Source organism: Medicago sativa, chromosome 2 (genome assembly GCF_051527215.1).
Source record: "Medicago sativa cultivar Bolivia chromosome 2, Bolivia_mono, whole genome shotgun sequence".
Taxonomy (NCBI): domain Eukaryota; kingdom Viridiplantae; phylum Streptophyta; class Magnoliopsida; order Fabales; family Fabaceae; genus Medicago; species Medicago sativa.
In genome coordinates, this window is record NC_140750.1 from 1689484 (window position 1) to 1712669 (window position 23186).

General features: G+C 30.4%; 3 protein-coding genes across 6 annotated transcripts; 1 reads left to right on the plus strand and 2 right to left on the minus strand.

The window, feature by feature from the left end:
* Nucleotides 1–2344: 2344 nt before the first annotated feature.
* LOC146943480 (WAT1-related protein At1g68170-like) lies at nt 2345–5223 on the minus strand. The gene is made up of 7 exons (XM_085741742.1): nt 4890–5223; nt 4684–4746; nt 4373–4489; nt 4008–4269; nt 3405–3563; nt 3152–3303; nt 2345–2878 (listed from the first exon to the last, which is right to left on the minus strand). Exons 1-7 carry the CDS (start codon nt 5081–5083, stop codon nt 2608–2610), a joined length of 1218 nt encoding a protein of 405 aa, XP_085597868.1. The 5' UTR covers nt 5084–5223; the 3' UTR covers nt 2345–2607.
* A 6729-nt stretch (nt 5224–11952) lies between these two features.
* Nucleotides 11953–22444, minus strand: LOC146943481 (uncharacterized). 4 transcript variants are annotated; one of them, XR_015025580.1, is made up of 5 exons: nt 21467–22444; nt 19952–20135; nt 17740–19858; nt 14942–15175; nt 11953–13135 (listed from the first exon to the last, which is right to left on the minus strand). XR_015025580.1 is itself a non-coding variant. In XM_085741744.1 (3 exons), the coding sequence occupies exons 1-3, from the start codon at nt 20308–20310 to the stop codon at nt 19613–19615; spliced, it is 447 nt and encodes a 148-aa protein (XP_085597870.1). In that variant the 5' UTR covers nt 20311–21457; the 3' UTR covers nt 19342–19612. The 4 variants fall into 4 exon arrangements, 1 of the variants encoding a protein (XP_085597870.1); XR_015025581.1 differs by lacking the exon at nt 21467–22444 and adding an exon at nt 20294–21460 and having other exon boundaries at nt 19939–20135; XR_015025579.1 differs by lacking the exon at nt 21467–22444 and having other exon boundaries at nt 19952–20283.
* LOC146943482 (uncharacterized) lies at nt 12635–15458 on the plus strand. The gene is made up of 11 exons (XM_085741743.1): nt 12635–12786; nt 12898–13165; nt 13252–13345; nt 13432–13556; nt 13641–13731; nt 13817–13958; nt 14061–14218; nt 14315–14435; nt 14516–14686; nt 14777–14863; nt 14965–15458. Exons 1-11 carry the CDS (start codon nt 12637–12639, stop codon nt 15229–15231), a joined length of 1674 nt encoding a protein of 557 aa, XP_085597869.1. The 5' UTR covers nt 12635–12636; the 3' UTR covers nt 15232–15458.
* Nucleotides 22445–23186: the final 742 nt, after the last annotated feature.

A 23186-nucleotide genomic window follows, 5' to 3' on the forward strand; every position in this document is an offset into this window, starting at 1 on the left:
GAGAAAATAAGTAGATTTAGTGAATAAGTTCAACATTATTGTATGACAATTGTTGTAATGTACGAATTATTAATAAAATAAGATATTGTTATATTTACTTTTATTTATATTTAGTCCATTTGCTTTTATTTATATTTAGTCCATTTGCTTTTATTAATTTAGTCCATTTACTTTTATTTATATTTGTATTTATTTAAAGAATAATATCGAATCAATAATTTAGAATAATGTTAACAAAATAATTTCGGAATAATGTTAATAAAATAATTTAGAATAAAGTTAAGAAAATAATTTAGATTAATGTAAACAAAATAATTTAGAATAAAGTTAATAAATTAATTTAGATTAATGTGCACAAACTAATTTACAATAATGTTAAGAAAATATTTCAGAATAATGTTAATAAAATAATTTAGTATAAAGTTAAGAAAATAATTTAGATTAATGTAAACAAAATAATTTAGAATAAAGTTAATAAATTAATTTAGATTAATGTGCACAAACTAATTTACAATAATGTTAAGAAAATATTTCAGAATAATGTTAATATAATAATTTAGTATAAAGTTAAGAAAATAATTTAGATTAATGTAAACAAAATATTTTAGAATAAAGTTAATAAATTAATTTAGAATATAGGCCTTAAATGTAACCAAAAAAAAATGAAGGCCTAATTGAAAATTGTTTAGTGCATAAGTTTTATATGCACTAAATTCAGTCAAAAACAGTAAAAAAAAACGTGTAAAACACAATAAAAGCATGGTTGAATAACCGACCAAAGTCCAACAAACGTGTTCTTGAGTTGTGACCACCGGCCTAACTAGCGTGAGTTAACTCACACTAGTGTTAATCTGTGTGTGAGTTAACTCACGCTAGTGTAAATCCTAGGCGTGAGTTAACTCACGCTAGTGTAAATCCTGGACTCAAGAACACGTTTTTTTGACTTTGTTCAATGGAATTTAATTGATTTTACACTTTTTTTGTTAAGTTTTTACACGTTTTTTGACCCTATTTATGGTAGATATAACCTATGTTACAATCTCCCCTATAAATACACTTCTAAACTTCCCCATTTCCTCACACCATCTCTCATTCTCACTCTCTCCCCCTATGAATCTTCTTCCTTTCCTTCTTTTTTTCCTTCTTTATTTTGGTGTAAAAAGAGAAAGAATGATAAGTTGTGGGTATGCTGGGGAAAATATAAGTAGTGAGCAGCTTTCTTGGGTAAAACTAAATGTGCAGATTTAGTTTTACCCCAGGAAGGTTGGTTTTCTTGTGGTTTATTTTTAGTTTTACCACAGGAAGATAGGTTTTCTAGTGGTTTTTATTTTTTCGCAGTTTTAGTTTTACCCCATTGTAAATGTAATAAGAATTATATTAATAAAATGATATTTTATATTTATTATTTTTGTTTCTTTATTTTTGTTCATTGTTTTATTTCATTTTATTTTATTTTATATTTATTTTACGATTGCGTATTGAATTAATAAATTCAAATAAAGGAAATTAGAATAAAAACTGCGATAGTTAAGTCACGGCCAACTTATAACTAGCGTGACTTAAGTCACGTAGCGTGACTAAACTCACGTTCATCTTATAACTTGCGTAAGTTAACTCACGCTACGTGAGTTAACATGCGTAGGGGCAGTATGGACTTTTACTTTGGGAGTGAGCAAAACTATTTGGGTAAAGAGCAGGATTCATACAATTCAATCTATTGATCCTTCGCCAATAGATCAGCCGGTTCAACATCCAATCATGTTTTAAAAACATTGGTATTTTGGTCTTACTACAGTTTGGACAAACTAAAAGCTTTAGGTTCGCGTGAGCATAACTCAGTTGGTTTAAACAATGCATAATATATGCAAGGTCTGGGGTTCGAACCCGGCCACCACCAAAAAAAAAACTAAAAGCTCTAGAATTTGTGAAAACATTTTCTAAAATGTGTCAATTTTACTCATTTCGTCCATAATTATACGTCCCGTTTTTTTAGAAAATTTGTGTCTGTAAATTTAAGTTTTAAAGCAATTTGCTAAGTTCATTTATTTATTTTATCTTTCAAACATATAATCACTTTTATTAAATGCATGTACAAAAAGCAAGAGATGCTACTCGGGTGGTGGAGGGGTGCTATAAGAAAAGAGGAATGATATTTTGACAACCAATTTTCAACAACTTTTGTGACAACTCTCTTTCATACTTTCATTATACTTTTATTCCCTCTCTTCCTTTTTCTTTCTCTATTGTTATTGTCCAATAAAAATGGAGGAAAAAGATTATCTTTAAAAAGTTGTTGAAAATTGGATGTCAAAATATCATTCCTTATAAGAAAAATAAGAGACCATTGATGTGAACGAATAATTTAGCCTTTTTTTTTCTTTTACATTTTCGAATCCATTACCCTTAGAAGAAGAAAAAATACAATTGAAATATGTAGATTGTACATGTAGTTCATTAGTTGACTAGGATATTGAAAGAAATAATTAAAGACAAAAGCATTAGCGAACAAATTAAACTAATCTGTACTATTTAAAAAAAAAATGCTCTCAGCAACTTCTTTTCGTCCGGAGCACTTCAATAAAATATTTCAAACACATCAAGTAGTGATCATTTCACTACTTCTGCACCCCCAATACTATTAATTTCTCCATTTTTTGACAAATTATCTACATGATCTTTATCAACTTCGTTGTGATAGTTGTAGGCATGTACTTTATCATGATCCTCTACTATTGGTGTGGACACAACAACAACTTGTATAGCTTCAGCTTCTTGAGTGTTTTTTGATGGCACCAACTGAGCAATCTTTTTCATCTCTCTACTCTTACCCCACAAAACCATGTACAACCCACACACAATCAGCACTGCTCCAATTGCACTATACAACACAGCAAAACAAAATTATCATCAATATAACCATTATTTGTCTTATATTAGTTAGGATGTTATATTAGTAGCATTGGTGTACCTTCCTTAATTATAATATCCTTTAAAAAAATGTTCTTAAATATAATAGTATAGATAAATTTTTAGATGTATTTAAAAATTTAATATAAAAACATGCGCTCTTAAAGTATAACTTAACATGAGCATATATTTATTAGCTAGATGAATATTTACTTTCCTATATTACCAAAAAAAAATAATTTACCTTCCTAAATATAATTTTTCATCCAACATCAAAGAAGCTACAATAGTCACAAACAATAGCATTAGAGGGTTGAAGACAGATGCAAATAAAGGCCCCCTCATCTTTATGCACCACGAAGTCACAATAACCACTAATCCAGAGGCAACAACCCCCTACAATATTAAAATCAAACATCACATCAATATTATCAATTCATACATGAAATTTATATAGAATTTTAACCGTTGATTTAAATAAAGAAGAGTATATATACCGAGTAAGCCACGGCTAGTAGCCTGATATTCCAACCCAACTTCCATTGGCTCCAATCTCTTTCAACACAAAGACCAAAAGCAGTGGCTTGTATTGCTCCCATTGTAGACATTAAAGCTGTACTTGAGTAATGACTTGGATATTCTTTGCTCATCTTTGCCTATGCCAAGAGCCAAAACATGTCAATTAAACAACATTTTCATACAAGTCCATCATCGAGTCTCTATAAAAGAAGCTACACATGCTTATAAAAGTCTCAAATAGTAAATCTCTCTGTTTTTTTTTATACAAAATAAGATGGTTGCTCTTTAGGTCGGAAATCCCACAAATGCGCAAACCGATCCAGAAATAATTCACGAAAGATATTTATTTATGTTTTCAAAGGCTCTTGAATATTGTTTTTAATGATAAAGAGAAAATAGGAGGGCCAAAAGAGCAATCATCAAATAAAAATCCGTTTGTTACGGACCATAAGAAAAATAACTTAGGTATCTAATAAATCTATAACAAACTAATGAAAATTTGAAAAAAAATTTATTTTCTTTATAGCAAATGATTTATTCACAAAACAAAAAAGGGTAATAAACGACCTCTTTTAGCTTACCTGAATTATGAGCCATAAAGCAAAAGAGAAGCAACTTGCCACTGCACACAGAACACCCAACCATTTACTACCAAAGTCAGCATGGACTGATGCCACGTGGCTATTTTGGTGTTGATGTGGATGCATAAGGTTTATGTGGAATGGCCAGATATTAATTTCTAAACCTTTGAGAAATATCAACATCATTGCCCCACCAATTCCAATTAGTGTTCCTAACACTTTGGCTTTTCCAGCTGCTGCCCTCAAATTTAATCTTTCGAAACTGTATGTACAAAGTTTCAAGTAAATATTAAACCTATGTAATGCAATAATAAAGTTATTAAGAGATATTAATTGCATGAAAATGGTGATGATTAATTAATTACCCGCATGAGATGGCCATGATAAAGGTTATGGCTGGAATGAGATTGTAGATAGCTGATGCAAATGTTGCTGATGTTAAAGCCAAGGCCTCATAGAAAAGGTTTTGAAATAAACTTCCCCTGCATAATTCATTACATAACTAAAATTACCACTTTGATGTATTATTCATATCTTAACTACCTTATATACATACATACATACATACATATATATATATATATATATATATATATATATATATATATATATATTATATATATTACATGTTCATTGACAGTTACTAGTATATGTTTATTTAATTTAAATAACATACCCAAACAAGCCACAAAGAAATGCCATGAAAAGTACCCTCCAAGTCAGCTTTGGCCTCTTATTCCTTCATAGAAGAAAACAAAACAAAAGCCATTTAATTAATTATATGTAGTTATTTAGGTAATATGTTCATTATTTGATCTTCCTATAAGCAATTATAATTTAGGTAATATATAAAATAAACATAATTATAGATATATATTGAACCTTTCAGAAATGAGAGCAAGGGGAACGGTGAAGGCAGAGCCAAAAGCAAGACGGTAAGCAGTAGCAACTTTAACAGTCATTCCATCATTGATGGCAAGTTTGTAGAGCACATTGACAGCAGCATATGCAATTTGAACCAACACCATAAGCATCACTGGTTTCAAACCATGTACTCCATTCCATATCCCTTTCATTGTTCTCTATCTATATCTATATATGAAATTGGAAGCAATATAGAGAAGTGTGAAGGTGTATGAAATATATATCCTCCACCAAATCAAAGGGGTTATTTATAGTTGCTTGTAGAGGGGGATATATTCATATTTGAAGATTCAGATTCCAAAAAGAATGATTGGATGATAGTTATTTACATAAAGCATAATTAGTACACCTTTTTAATATCTTAGCATTCTTTTTTATTGTTAAAAACGGTATAAAGATTAATATTAAAAAGTACTTGAATGCAATTTTAATCCACTATTCTGTCTTATTTTCAACTTAAGTCTCTTTATTCTCAAACTACGATTTTGGTCCCCCAATTTTTAAAATATACGAGATTTCCCCATCCATATGTATGTATATGGGGTTAATGACATGTAAACTAATTGTTAAGTGAGAAATTATTTGAATAATGTCTGTCTTTCATCAATATTTTTTGGTGATAGAAGAAATGACAAAGTCATTGGTAACTTATAAACATTAATGGATGAGCCAGTTACAACACTCGATCTAGCAATTTAGACATATTTACAATTTGAGCTAAGATTTCTGAACGTCTTTCATCAAATTTGATTGTCATATATAAATTAATTTATATTTTGGTTAAATAAAATTATTTGTTAGGTGACGATCCATCTACACACTAGTGATCAACCTTGCCACATCACATTTGCCATATCATCAAAATATATGTAATGGAGAAAAAGTTATATGTTTAAAAACTGAAGGACCAAAACCGTGTGAATTTAGAAATAGGAGGAACACAATTTTTTTTTTTTTTTGAATAAAGGAGGAACACAAATTTGAATAGTTAAGCTTATAAAGATATTTACATGGCACACTATATATGATTATAGAGAAATGATATTTTGACAACCACTTTTTGACAATTTTTGGACAACTTTCTCTCTCATACTCACATGATGTTGTTATCCTCTCTCTTCCTTTTGACCAATAAGAAGTGAGAAAAATAAGGTTGTCAACAAAGTTGTCATCAAATGGATGTCAAAATATCATTAGTCGTGATTATATTATTACTTTGTTCTTATTATTAGTTCTATAGAAATAGTCAAAGTGAGTTCATCTTTACGTAATAGAGGGAAATTAAGAAGCATGCACAAATTTATATACACGTGCAAATGATCAAGTTGGTCAATCAGGACGTCTTGCCAATTAGACATTAAGCTTTTGCCTTTAATTTACTTTGATTTGCTTGTGCTTTATTTACGCTGACAAACACTAGACAATGGAAGACAATAGTTGACAAATTAGACAGTGGCAAGATTACATGAACTGATTATATAATTTGCTTGTGAGGCCTACTGTGTAGGACCCTCAGGGTTCATATACAATTAGTTTTAGAATGTACTTGGGGTTTATTGTCTTTTTGTTCCCTCAACAACTATTCATAGAAATATCTGTCGTTCTTAAATTTGTCACCCTCTTGTTTTAGAATTTGGCTAACTAGGTCTTGCCTCTTGGTATATCTACCAAAACTAGGCATGAATATATTAGGGAATATATACATATACAGGAAGAATTTGAACGTGTAGAAACTCTTCGTTATCAGAATAAATTGATTTTGTTGGACCAGCAAATGAATTGACTTCGCTAATGAATTTCATTTTCTTTCATTTTCTCTCACATTTTTTTGGAAGAAAATGATTGTGTTGATAAGCTAGCTGATTTTTGGTACAAATATCATAGACTATACAGATTAATAATGCTATATTGCTTTACATATTGTCGACTAATTTTCTCTTGTCAAAAAAAATAATAATATTGTCGACTAGTTTTTTTTTTTGACGGTAAAGCTTTATATGTTGGCACTTGGCATGCTGCTTTAATAGAAATGTACTATGTCTTAACACGAAAATCAAAGCAATAGAGAGAGAAAACAAGAGCATAATGAGTGTATGAGAGAGAGGGTTATCCCAAAAGTTGTAAGAAAATGGTTGTACAAATATCATTTCTCTAATTTTATATATTGTTGACTAGTATTTGTCAGCCATTTTTAATATTGCATAACTTCTTTTTTGAGAGCAATATTTCATAACTTTATAAGTTATATGACACTAATTGTATTATTTTTTTTTTTTTTTTTTTTTGGTCAGGTAGCCTAGTGGCTAGAATTCACCTTATAAGGTGAATAAGTGGGGTGTCCGGGGTTCGAACCCCGGCCCCTGCATATAATAATGCATTGTCCTACCAACTGAGCTATGCTCACGGGACAATTGTATTATTTTTCTTCCGAAGCATACACTAATTGATTTGAAGTGATTAATTTGGTAAAGCTATCATGTATACTCAGGAAAGTAGCCAGTCCCATTATCCCATATTTGAGTTTATACAATTATATGTAGCACTTTTAGCTACATGATGAATTCACACGATTACACGAATCAAAATACCTTTACTAAAGTGTTAATGTCCAGTCCTTTTTTATTAAATGCCAGCATGCATGTGAACTTTATTTGGTACACAAGAACTATATCACTTTTATTTGAATAATTAAAATATAGTTTTTAATCTTATACTATTATATATGAGATGCACCTAAAACAGGTAACTTACACTACATGTGATACATTTCACTCGTTTTATTCAAAAAGCATAGCCTTCACCAGTGGAGCCACTTCACCAGATCCCCCATGCCTCTCTCACATTTCAAGTTGGCAAAATCCAAGGAAGAAAGCCGGAAAAAGGGAAGGACCAAATCCCTTATCCCATGAACGAAAAATCCAATATATTTTGTATTAAGATTCCAGTATCAAACATCAACTCATATAAAAAAAGTATAAAACATCAATTGCATGAATTAAAAAGTATATCATAATGACTTGGACACAAACTTGTGCGATACTATCGATCAGACTATGATTTGGTGTTTGGTAAGCATGATTATGATCAATGAATAAATTTGACTTTGTAAATTACTAACTAATATGCATATATTCATGCCATGCACAAAAGAAATATATTTTTTAATTACTAACTAATTATGGTACGTGAGCATATATATATCGAAAATCAAGTTTGATTCAAATTAAGTAACCAAATGGCTATATTTTAGAAAAATCACATTTCATATATATAGGAGATAAAATCAAATTTGACACTTCCTTCGAAAAAATGAAAATCAAATTTGACACTCCTCATCCAAACACATTACCACTTTTAATCACTTTGAGCCTTTGAGGTCCGGAAGCAAAACTAGTGTTGGTACCGAAAATCTAGCGTTAAATAAGTTTTGGATCTCTAAACATCTTGAATTTCATTTTTAGTTACTTTAATTTTTTTTAGCGAGTTTTTTTTTTTTATGAAGCTAAAATGGATTATATTAACTGAGATCCTAGAATTTTCAGCCCAAAGAGTGCCGAAAACCAGGATGAAAAGGTTCAAATTACATCAAAAACGAAAACAAGCAGGAAAAAGAAGAGGGCAAAGCAGCCTCAATACAAAGTGATTCCCAAACAAGCTAACGGGTTAAGCCACCACAAGTGATAGTTAAAAAAAAAAATTAAGTCTATTTGCTTTCAGCCACCAACAAGAATGAATTTAATTTTGTCTTGAAGATGTTGTATCAATTCTTCTTTTTGACGAAAGACCCGAACATTTCTTTTACACCAAATCACTCATACAGTTGTTAACCAAATGAGTTGAGAAGTAGCGCGGATGTATTTTGAAAACTCCCCTAAGTGTTCAAAAATTATAGTGAGTTTTAGTCCCCAAAATATTTTATGTCACGATTTATGGCCTTGTTTTAAAGTTAACTCATGTGTGCCATTCATATTTTTAATGTATTATTACAGAGAGATGTTAACAATCCCACCCACAAAAAATTAGAATATGTTTTAACAAAACATGAATTTTTGGACCCTAAAAACTAAAAAGTTCATATTTATCTCTTGTTAAATAATTTAAAATTTAGTAAAAGGCGAAAGAATAGTTCGCTATGTGCTTATCACATGTTGCAAGAGATATTTCTACAGTGTATTAAACATGACTGCGAAAACTAATTCAAATTCAAATTTCGACGGTTGACAAAAAATCAAGGATCAAATATCGTGAGGAAAAACATAAAATTAATCAATAATCTTATTCTCAATGGGTGGATATCAATCTAAATCCAGCTATACATGTATTTGTTTTTGAAATAATTATATCCTTATAGATTTTTTTAAACATATTTTTTTGACAAAATTATTTGATTAATATTAAAAATAGTTTCTTCAAACATAATTTTTTTTATCGAATTTTTAAATATAATTTTTTAACAGAATTTTATTTTTTGACAAAAACTTTTTACTAATTTGAAAAAAATATAATTTATATTAATAACTTTACCAAATAAATCATTTAAACGAAGACGATGCCTTTTTTTGAAATAAGCAAAAATTCAATATATGCAAGTAGAAAAGATACTCAAGTCCTCGTGAGCTTATCTCAGTTGGTATGGACAATGCATAAAATATGCAAGGTCCGGGGTTCGAACCCGGCCACCACCAAAAAAAGAAAAGATACTCAAAGTTCAAACCCATATACAAAGAGAAGCTTACAAGAAAAGGAAAAGATTAAGTAACAGATTAGAAATCTAATCAGAATATAAGTAGGATGTTGACTCGACATTGTTTCTACAAAATACGCACAAGGCTTGATTTGATTCATCAATAATCTCTCTATGTTTAAACTAAGATAGTGTTCCGGTGACCCCATGGTGGATCATGATAGTGCTCCGATCGCCCTCAAATCAGGTCTCTGACGACCCCACGACGACGGATGACAATGCTTAGATGACCCATGTGGTGGCAGACAACGGAGCTTTGACGATATCAACTTGTCCTTTTCTCTTTAGTTTTTTTAATTTAATTATGAAATTAATTTTATAAATAAAGAATTTGTTTACACATTTTATCCAATGAAATTATATTATGATTCAAGGTGATCTATATGGATGGATTCAATCCAATCTATCAACTATTAATAGATGAAATTATCACCCCTAAATTTCATTCAATTTCATATCCAATTCAATGATCTTTTTTGGTCAAGTGATTAGAGACCTGATATGGAGTATTATTGTGTCCAAGAGTACTTGAGTTTTTCTCTCTCCAAATAATACTAGTTTCTTTTCGTTTTTGTTGGAACTTACAAATTAAGTTTTCTACTATATCTTTCTTTTTGTTAAATAAAATCAAATTGTTATTATGTTAATGATCTCAAGAGATATTGCGCACAATAATGAATCTTGCATGTGGTTTTTATGATTGTAGAAACTCTGTATTTGTCTGGGTTGAGGCCAAATCGATCGAATGCTGGAATACTTATCTTCAATTGGGGGCCAAATATTCTAACATCGTCAAATTCAAAATGGTATAGACTGTTGTAGCATGTGGCATCTTCACAAACAGACTTTTTAAGAAGCACAATGTATGTTCTATATTATGCCAAGTCATGTCACCATTTTTATACACTAAATAGTGGAATGGAACACAAAAACAGACGTACCTCAAAAGTAAGGGATGATAACATTATTTGTCATGACTAAGGACTTTTAGGAGTTGCTCAAATAAACACCAGGTTGTTTATAGGCTTTAGATTAACTGATTAATTACTTACTATTATAAGTAGTAATATTTTTGTATACAAATATAAATGTCCGATCTGATTAAAAAGAATGTTTAGGCAGCCTTCAAATAGAAAAAGTTTTGTTAAAAAAAATAGAAAAAGTCAAATTCGTATAGCGGATAGAATTGTAGATTTATTATACTCTCTAGTCACATTGATAAGACTTTTTTTTATATTTTAAATTCATTGAATAACTAATGTATCAGACATATATATAAACCGGGTAAATTAGTTATTCAATAGATCTAAAAAGTTGTTTTTTGCTCGTAAATGTAATTGGAGGGAGTGTAGTAATGATTCATACAAAGTTAAGAGAAAGACATAGATCAATAGCATTGTTAGAAATTTCAAGTAAAAAATAAAAAAAATAATTCTAATGAAAAAAACAAAAGATTCTATGAATGTTGAAAAATAATAGTAGTAAAGAGAGTGGAGAGAGATCGCCAATTAATTTTATTGGAGTGATAGAGTGTGTGCAATAAATTACTCCCTCCGGTCTCAAATATAAGAAAAGATTCATTTTTTAGGTTCATTGAATAATTAATGTATTTGCTTTACAATGTAGACCAGATACATTAACTACTCAATGAACCTAAAAAATGAATCTTTTCTTATATTTGAGACCGGAGGGAGTATGAATTTTTGGAGAGAGGAATAGTGTATCACAATTGTTTGACATGAGAGAAAATATGAGATATCAAATTTATTGAAAAAAAGATAAAGTGATTGAAAAAAAAACTTATCTCTCTTAATATAAGAAAAGACTATGCTGTGGAAAACCAAGTTTTACCCTTGCTTACAAATCAGCCACGTCTCCTGCTTAAGGGTAAAAGGAGTCTAAATAATGTTTTTTGTAACTAAATTACATCATCTAACAATAATGATGTCATGTAAGTACTGGTTTCCAATTAGTTTCTTTGTTTTCTGTTACCCAATTTCATTGTCATCCCAATCTAACTACACTACTACACTGTTCGGTTGACAAAAAAGTGAAAAGTACCCTTTTGTAAAAAATTTCTAATGTCAGAAGACCTTTCCAATCTATATTTCACACTTCTCAATACTCTTACTATAACACATCTCTACTATCTCTCTTGATACATTAGGTTATTTCAAACTTGAACTTCTCTCTAACTCATCTCAAGAACATAGCAAAAACTGCATTTATGTGGTAAGATTCGTCCTTCTCCTTTATTCTTTTAAATGTATGTTTCCGTTTTCATATTTGTGTTTTATATCAAACACATCTTTTTGACCTAAAGTTCTATGTTAAATGTGAAAAGGTCAAATCTTTCTAAAGTTCATATTTTTTTATGGTTAACTCTTGCAAAAACATGAATTTGTGAACCAAAATCATGATTTACATTAAGTATTACTTTTAAATGGGTTTCCGTCCATTTGTTTTGTTTATTGGTTACTGAAGTTTAAATACAAACCCATTTAAAGTTATAATGAAGTTGTGATCAAAATCATGATTTACATTAGGATTTTCTTTGAAATGGGTTTCCCTTCTTGTGTGTTACGAACTTATGATAAAAATGTCTTTTATTTTACACAATCTTTAGGTGTGTTACAAATTTATGATAAAAATGTCTTTTTTTTTCTTCTTTCAAGTTTATACTTTTATCAGGACAGGTCCTTACTTTGTTTATGGTTCTTTATGTTTGTGTTTGTAAATCTCTATTAACAGACATTAAAGTTATATTTTGTGTTATCCATGTCTTTAGAAGTAAACAATACTTACACTCTTGAGTAACTTTCAAGTCTTGAACAATGATCTGATGTTCAAGGCATCTGATCATAAGTTTAAGTTTCAAGGCATCTGATGTTCAACACTCATTATTTTAACCTTCGTTTGTTATCAACATGTTCCTATAATGAACCTTATGTTGTTGTTCAGATGGATTTCATTAAGGAAAGACCACTGGAATTCATTGGTGATATCACAGACAAAAAGGATTTCTGGAAGTTAGCAGTTCGAGTCCAAGACAAATGGACAGTGGTTAAGAATGGAAAGGAACACTTGGAACTGGTTATTGTTGATTCTAAGGTGATGTATTTTGGAACAACTATTTACAATGGTTGAAAACGTACATCTGTTTGAGTTCGAACTGCATACAAAGTTTATTATGTTTTTAATATTTATGTTTTTACATGTTAGGGTCATGATGTTCAAGTGGTTGTTCCAACTGATTACAAAGCGAATTCTGACAAAATTCTAGAGCCAAATACTACCTACGTATTAAGTAACTTTCAAGTAATGATTAATAACTTAACTTTCAAAGCCTCTGACCATAAGTTTCACTTGAAGTGGACTGGTGGAACTACTGCTGTTGATGTAAATGTGCATAACATTCCTGCTCCTGCCATCAAATTCAAGTCCTTTGCTGAAATCATAGCTGGAAAATGGAAACCTGATTTATTAGTTAGTGAGTACAAGTTTATACAAAAAATCCAATAGTTGATATAATTATTTTCTTATATTAATCTAATGCACATTATTATTGTTTTCAAGATGTTATTGGAGTTGTTCAGGACATGGGTTACTGTCAACTTAATGAAGGAAGTGGCAAAAAACTGCAAGTCAATTTCACTATGAGAGATCTTAGGTATATCATTACCAATATGTTAATCAACTATGTATTTAGAACTTGGATACCTTATTAACTTATGTGCTTATATTGGAAAATTGTAGTGACATGATTCTCAACTGCACTTTATGGGAGGATTATGCTGCGAAGTTCATTAAATACATGGGTGACAAGAAGCAGGGTGGACCAGTTGTTGTAATGCTTAAGTATGCCAAGATCAAAGAAGAAGGTAACTCATTCTTTAAACCGCATATGGCATACATTTTACAGAACTACTATTTTAGTACTTAGACTAAACATTTCAATTACTCAGGACGTTACCCCTTAACTGTTTCAAACACTTACGGCTACACCAGGTTATTTATCAATGACAACCTCCCTGAGATTAACAACTTCAAGGGCAGGTTTGTTATTTTCAGTACTATCAGTCTTTTTCAAATGCACTTTAGGTACTATTATGTTAGATGTAACTTATTGCTTCTGCTACAGCTTGCCTAAAGATGATGTGAGTCAGTCCCAAAGCCAACTTATGTGTACCCAATCTTACTCAAGTTCACAGCTAACTTCTGAAGAAGATTTCCTTTCTAATAATATGATTCTGCCAATAGCTAACATTATCCAGCTGGACCAGGTATCCACTCTAAACTATTTTAACTTATATCACTTAACTTCTTAATCTTTGCAATTATATAATATTGCTTATATTCATCTTGGTTGTACACATTATGTCCAGATTACTTATTGTGTTACTGCTGCTACCATTGAGAAAGTCAAATCCACTAGACATGGTTGGTACTACTTTGCTTGTCACAAGTGCCCCAAAATTGCTAAGGGTGACAATGCTCCTTATACATGTGAAGATGGCCACAACACTGAGACTGAAATAGTCAAGTAAATAACTTATACTTTAATTTCAATATATTTCTTTAGGTACATTTTTTATTGCCTAATCATAATTAACCCCATCTAATCTGAGAATGATCACAGATACAAGCTAGAGATGGAAATTTCCTATGAAGGAGAAGTCACCACTTTTGTGTTCTGGGATCGTGAAGTCACTCAATTGTTGGGAGTTTCTGCTTCTCATCTTCGCTCAAACATGATTCAGGTACATTCATAATATTGTATGTAAATTAGATGTGTCTTCATTACAATTTTCATTTATATCTATCTATTTGATCATTACAGGCTGGTATAACTAATCGTTTAGAGTATCCTCTGATGATGGATGGCCTTGCTGGAAAAAACTTTGTTGCTAAAGTCAAGTGGCAACCTAGGTGGAAAACATTTTCAGTTGTTTGTTTGAAAGTAGAGCCTGAGTTATTTGCTAAGGTCATAACTAAGTTTCCCAATTATCAGGTAAACTAACTATTTGTCTGAAACTAATAAATAATATCCACCTCTAATTTTATGTCATTATGTATAAACCATGTTGTATACAATATGCAGCCTGCACCAGTACATGTTCAGGATGATCCATCTGATGACACAATTGGTGATATACAAGTTCAAGATAATGATCACACAGTTTCAACTGTAAGTTATTTCGTTTAAGTGCATCAATGAACATTATCATATGTTATGTTATTAAAAGAATTAAGAATACCATCTAACCTGTTGATTTAAATTTAATTCAGCATGATATGTCTGCATCATCTGAGTATGATCCTGATTCACTAAACCAGATCACACCTCTAAGCAAAATGAAGACAGTTGATGCTAGCCAGAATTGTGAATCACTCAGCCAACTCACTCCTAATTACCTCAAGTCTGTTGCTGAAGCTACCCCTGCACAAGTTGCACCACCTAATAACACTGCCCAACCAGACACCACTGATGAGATCACTCCTGCAAAGCAATCATCATCAAAAAGAGTCAGGCTCATTAAACAAGAGAAAAAATAAGTCTACCTGTTGTGTGGTGTCTTACATCCACTATTCCTATATAATTAATTTCCTTGCTTTCTACCTATGTTATGTAATCTAAATTTTAATCAACTTGGATAGACTATGATTTCCAAGTTCTTCCAGACATATTTATCTTATCACTATTATGCTATCAGACACCCTTATGTCTTTATTTATAATGTTTCTAATTCAGATTGTCTGGGATGCACTATTCCTAACTTGAATGCTATGTTGTGTAATATAAATATGAATCAATTTGGATAGACTATATATTCCAAGTTATTCCAGACATATTTATCACTAATATGCTATCTGAAACCCTTATGTATTTATTTATAATGTGCATGATTCGGATTGTCTTACATCCACTATTCCTATCCGATTATCCAAGTTGATTTCTACCTATGTTATGTAACCTAAATGTCAATCAACTTGGATAGACTATGAATTCCAAGTAAACTCATACATATGTATTATGTATTATGCTATCAGAAACCGTTATATGTTTAGTGATAAAGGGTTCATATTATATCTAGAGACTGTTCTATGTCAAAACTACTCTATCCAGCACATTAATATCTCAGATTATTAATGTATAACTCATATAACTTAGCATAACTCATATAACTCATATAACTACTGTGTCTTGCTAAATCTTAAAGGCACATAAATAACAAAATATTGGTTAAGTAGATCATCCATAAAACCACTTTACATTATTAATCATGTTTATTTTCAATGAATCAGTAGTAATCTTCATTTTCAGTAAAAATCCATAATACAATATGTCCTATGGTTACTCAAATCACTTTATTACATCAAGATATCTATATACTCATGCATATTATTAATGTTAACTATAAACATCAACCATATCAACATTGATCATGCTTTATTGTTTTAAAAAATAGGCTTAAGGATATATGATATTTTATCTTACCTTTAGGAAGCAAAATTTACTAATAAGGTTGTTTTATGATACTCAATATTTAGAAAGTACTTTAGCACACAAGTTATATAATACCATCTTCCAGCCTACCTAACATGAATTGCAGCACAATTTATAGCCTGCTTTATTGTAAAGCAGCCTGTTTTTGACAAGACATCTCATACAAACCAATGTTTCTATGCTAACCTTTGCATTTAATGCGTAGCCAGTAATGGTACTACAAGTTATAATGTGAGAGACCTACAAGCCCTGCCATTCTATACAATTGTGTTGTTCAAGGGCTACAAAACTTATTACTTTATTATTATGTTTATTGCACTGTTTGTGTAACAATTAGTTTGCAAAAACTTTGAATTCAATTATATTAGAAGTCACACTTATGTTGACAGATCTCAACAGTTGCAATTATCCAGCTATTTGAAAAGTTACATTGCTACTTCCTTCCCCAACTTCTGAAATACCTCATATAAACTTAATACATTATCATGTTTTTTTTTAATATCCATTTATAATTCCTGCCACACTTCATTTATCATCAACATTCACTGTCAGGTTTGATTCATTTTCTTTTATCTACATATTTCTTCATATTTATTGTAAACTGAAAACATGATTCCCCTAACATTGCTATCCTTAACTATATACCTCTACAACCTGTAGTCATGTTCAAATCTTTCATGCAATTTGATTATCTAGGTTTTCTTTACAAAGTATGTTAACATTAAATATGAACTGCAATCTTCTGTTTACTCTTATTACCTCATTCTATAATGTTGGTTCATCTATACCCAATCATAATTTTTAACTTCGTACATCATTTTTTATGAACCTGCTAAAATAAGTTAAGTGATTAACTTCTATATAATCTGACATAAACATAAGAAAGATCAGTGACAATTAAAGTTAATTACTCTTATCATTGGTTATATACTATTCTGTAGCCAGCTATCAGTGCCAACACCATTATGTTCTCAGTCTGTATTTTACTTGACCATGTATGTTACTCTATCAGGTTATGGATCACAATAACCACAATGTTGATGCTAAAACATCTCAGGCTAGACAGAAAAGGAGGTTGTGTGTGAAGAAAAATAAGAAATCTGTATCATTAAAGGATTCAACTAATACCCCTCTTTCTGATATTACTTACTCCTCCCTTAATAGGAATATCACTTCCCATACTAATGTGCCTAACCTTCCTATTAAACAAAATGTTTCAACCAGTACTTCTCATTCAGGGTTTGAGAGCAGAAACTTATGTGAGAACATTCAACCTACAACATCTAAAACCACTCAGAAACTAAACACAAAGCGCAATGCTGACCACCTGCTCAGTGTTACCAACATTAGCAATAACAAGAAAATTGCCACACAGAACCATGTTCAGACTACATCAACACGTTTCTTAAATGACCACTCAAACACAGTCAAAAGTCAATCTACAATCAGAGCAATCTTAGAATCAAGTTCTAAATCAAAAGAAACCAATCAGACCCATTCTTCAAATATCCCTTATAATAAGTTTAATACTGCTTGCAGGAGTAAGAGAAACATACCTGGTATAAATTTGCTAAATAAGTTTTCTGAAACAGACCATATTGATTCCAATTATGCTCCTACCACATCCAAGGTCAATGCCAAAGATATTGATTATGCAACCAAGGAGAAGGTCAACAATGTCAAAGTCCATAAGAAAACCAAAACACCCTCAGAATCTATTCATGCACCTGAAACATGTACCAAGCGGAATGCGACATTTCTTGATAATTCAACCACTGTCAGAGTCAATAACAAAACCAAAACATCCTCAGCTGCCAAAGTTATTGATGCTGGAACCAAGGTCAACAATGTCACAGTCAATAATAAAACCAAAACACCTTCAAAGTCTGTTCATGCTCCTATAATAATAACAAAGCGAAATGCGACATATGTTGATGATGCAACCAATGTCAGAGTCAATAAGAAAACCAAAACAGCCTCAGAGTTTGCTACATCATCAAAACCAGTTCAATGTATTCTATCCGGATTGCTTCAACGACTTAATGCTACAGCTTCAACTGACAATATTCCTCTTCAGCCTACCAATAGAAATAAACATACATCACCAACCATAATTTCTGATGACCAAACATCTGCCCTTCCTGAAACAATTGAAAATCCAACATGTGAACGAACAAACAAACCCACCAATATATCAACTGATGTTGATTATTTCAATAAAATGTTCACAAATCAGTCAAACACCAATCAACAAAATGAAAACAAAAATGATGATACATCTTCAGATTCTGATGACAGTGACGATACTCAGTCATCTAATTCTACTGATGAAGAGATTGAAGACATCGATGAAAATATCTTGGGAGGTAACTTTTAGTCTCAGGTTACAGACATTTTTTTATTATTTCATTTTTCATTTCAACAATTCTAATATTAATCTTCAGGTATTTCTTTTTTTGCCATAGTATATGGTGACATAGGAGATCCTGTATGGGAGTGTCAGCAATGTGGAGCTTTAATGTGGTATCAAGAAAGGAAACAGAAATCTAAGAACACTTCTAATCCAAAATTTCAATTATGTTGTGCTGCTGGCAAAGTACAACTACCTCAGTTAGAACAACCTCCACAACTACTTCAAAACTTACTATCTCAGAACCAAGGCACACAGAGCAAGAATTATCAAGCTAATGCAAGAACTTACAATAACAGAGTATATGAATAACACTGCACATTTCACATCGAATTTTAACAAGTTTTCCTGACCAGATTATTATAATAACAGAGTTTTATAATTACCTCATAATGACGAATTTGAGCTTTATAGTTGGAAGATTGCTTTTTTCAGACAAAATGAAAGCTGAGTGGAGTAATGTTATAAATTATACAACTTACCTTCCATATCCTTTTCACACTGCTATAATTTCCAGCTACTCTAATAAATAGACTAACAAAATACCAGTGAACAATTAAAGGAGCACATTATAGTCAATATCTGTTCACTGTCATACATTAAAGTCACACACCTACTAAATGTATACATTCAAAAATCTTAAAGGCACATAAAAAACATTATATTATTCAAAGTTAAACATGAAACTATGAATAGATAGCCTAACTACAAACATTCAAATTGACAAAAAACAACATCCAAGAAACTTTGTCAACCAAAATATATTTTACATTAAACATATTATACAACAAACTTACATTACACATAATATTAAACCATTAATCGAGAGGACAATACATAATACATTATACATATACATTAACTTTCACAATGATCACATCATAATTTAACCTCTTAACATTATTCATCATCCATTCACTACGATACATCACCATTATTTCTTACACAACAAACTATGATCACTTGACACACTTCTCATCTAATACAGACATCATTTGATACACAAACATTGCTTCTGCTTAAATTACCTTTTTCACAATTATTATATTTGCATCTTTATCATATATAAAATCCAATTGCTCTCCAACCTTTAAATTTTTTGCTTGGACATACTCATACCAGCCTGGCCCTAAGAACTTTTCAGTCATGTTACCAGCAGCATTCAGGATCTCACAATTATATGCCCAATCAATTTCTTCATCGATTAACATCACAAGTTTCTGAATCGGATACATGAAATTTTTTGAAATCTCCCTAGGCAATTTCTACAATAATCATTTCATATTGTTGTCAACTTTACATGCAATTTATTTAAAAAATTCCACTAATTACAAAAATTTATTACCTTTTGTACTTACCAAAATACTTTTTGAAAGCATTGTTTCTTCTACAACCTTTAACTGCCAATTATATTTAGAACTATGCTCAATCAAACTCTCCCTTGATGTTGTGCGATCAGAATTCATAACACCAAAATGTTCTTCAAATCCAACTGGATCAATGCTTGCAAGATAATTGGCATAATCCGGATCTAGCGTGTCACTACACAGTATCAAACTCTATCACATGCTGGAATTGATCTCAAATTAAGTACTCAAAGTCACAATTTTTTTTTTATTAGTAAAGCACATTGACCATACTTTCAGACAATACAGATGCATGCACTACAATAATTAAATTAACATTAACTTACTACGTACCTGCACGAAGAAGACATAATTGGGGATAATATATGTTTTGATTCAATTCTTCAAGTTTAGCAGGATAAACAAATACCACAACTTCATTTTTACACCAAACTTATTAACTATATAGTTATATATATTATATATATACATGCAAAACCAATAATACACTTAATAAATATGGCATAAAAAGTTGATTCAAAAAAAAAAATAATGGCATAAAAAGAATACATACATTTGCAGGTTAGTGGAAAAAAGACACACAACAAGACAAAGCTATGCATGTGGGATGTAAAGTCATGTTCTCTCATTGAAAAAACCAACATAATACAAACAATGAATAGTGGAGATTCGTTGGGTCCTGTAGAAGTCAGTGGAATGTAAAAAGTGATTCTTTTGTACACATGATAGTAAAGATTCCTGATGTACTATTATGCACACTTTATTAACTTTACATACATTATAATATGGTGCATTTGACATTAACAGTTAACAGAATAAATTATATTGTTGTTAAGTGTATTACTAAGAACCAAATCATGAACCTACCACAATGTCCAAGTTCAACATACATATATCTTTTTACGTGTTTTTTTTAAGTATACATATAAATGTTATCTATAACTGACTATAAGTATAATTATGTTTTTTATGAAGATATTACTAATAAAAATTTGTTACTCTTCCTTCAAAATTTTTTTTTGTTACTCTTAACTATACTGACAACTTATTTTTTGACTATTTTTTTGGGCCAAAAGCACACATATAATTTTAAATTATGTTTATTTTTTATATCTGACCAATATTGTTAAACAATTCTCCAGTTTGTTTTTTCAATACAAAGTTACATTTAAATTGTATTAAAATTATATCTATTTTTAACAATATTGACGGAAATTTATTACTAATTAAGTTTACCATATAATTTTGATATTTTATTAGATTAATATCTTATAGCTTATAAAACAGCTATAATATTAGCGTATATAATTTTGGATTTATGTAAGTTATATTAAAAACATAGCAATGTTTGGGGTATACTAACAAATAATTTGACATGCCTATGCAAGAGGCCCATTTACATCAGCCTGCGAACTCAAATCGGGTCATACCTGATCCAATTCAATATTTCTACATCCAAAAACAAAATGAATTATACACAAAATGAATATTGAAGGAAAGAATTACCTAATTGGTGGTCGCAGAGATTTATTTTTGACCGTAATTAGGAGGAGAGTAGACGAAAGCAGCCACGATAGCGACTGGAAGCACACCGAATCTCGCCAGCGCTGCCACTTTGCTAACAACTGCCTTTCCCTTCATGAACGCCATAGCTGAAGCTTCTCACACTCAGATCGATCGCGTTTTTGCGTTTTGATTTTTGAATCACGAATTATGAAGAAGATGAATCAGAATTGTATTTTGTTATTTTTTGTGTGTAATGAGGAGTGTGATTTTTTTATTGAAATTATTAAGGTTCTGAACAGTCAAATAATTGTTACTCCGATTCAACCTGTTTGAGAGATCGAGCAATCTAATAATCGAATATTAGAATTGCAGCAAGGATCAAGGCGGTTGACGCAAGAGGATGAAGTGAGCTTCAACATTGGATTTGACATTTGGGAAAGGATGGAATTGAAATCACTTAAACGGAGGGGTAATAACAGCCACAAGAGGAGCTTAATACATGAAGGAATAAGGATTAAATGGCTATAGAACAAAATCAATTGACTGGATTTATGAACCCTGGAAAATTTAATTGACCAGCCGCATGCAAGAAGAAAGAAAGACTAGGTTTAATTACCTGTGTTTGAGGTTGATATTAAAAAAATTAAAGAAACTAAATCTGAACCGTTGAGGAAGAAAGAGAAGATATTTTATTTATCTTTTATGGACTTTTTTTATCTGCCTATATTACTATCTAAATTTCTGTACTATAACCACATCAAAGTTGTGCATGATACTTAACTACGAAGGAAGTCCTTTTTTTATCTACCTGTATTAATACCTATATTACTCTTAACTATACTTAACTACAGTTATACAACCATTACATTTTAACACTTGAAATTCTTCCATTAATTCAATAATTTAAATGTTTCATATTTTTTAAGTTATAATTGCCAAAACTATAACTGTACCCGTGCGTTAGCACGGGTTTTTTTACTAGTTGGTGGATTAAAATGATAGTATAATAAAAAAAACATAAAAAATCCACTTCCTTAATTAGAGTGTATTATTTTATTTTTTTTGGTTACAATAGAGTGTATTATTTTAAAATGACACTTAAAAAGAAATGGAGGAAATAATTAATATATGATTTTTTTGTCTTGGCTATTATGGAACAATAGCTACAATTATTGTCCTCTAAAAAAAAGGTTCAATTTTTTTTAGGAGAGATTCAATTATTATTATTATTTTCTTTTGAGAAATGATTACAATTCATTGTCACCATCAAATATTAAATACAAAAACATTAAAAGAAAAAAAATACCTTTTATTAAAATGAAGGTAAAATATATATATATATATATATATATATATATATATATATATATATATATATACTAGATTTTTTTTTGTTGAGAAATTAATATATATTAGATCATTATTTACATTTTTTAAATCGCATTGTTGGTTTCAACTTTCAATATTAGAAATGCAGAAGTTTTTTTTTCTTCTTTCAAACATAGTATCTTCTGCATGTAATTGCGAAAAATAATCTCTCAAACATTTTATTATTCAAATGGATGAATAATTTCTGTGAAGAATAATCTGTTGAGACATTTTATGATTTATAGGGACAATAAATTTTCCTAAATTTTTTAAGATTGTTTTTTCCATATTCAGATTAACCTTGGTTAAGATACTCAATATATCATTAGCCCTAACAAATTGGCTTAGCACA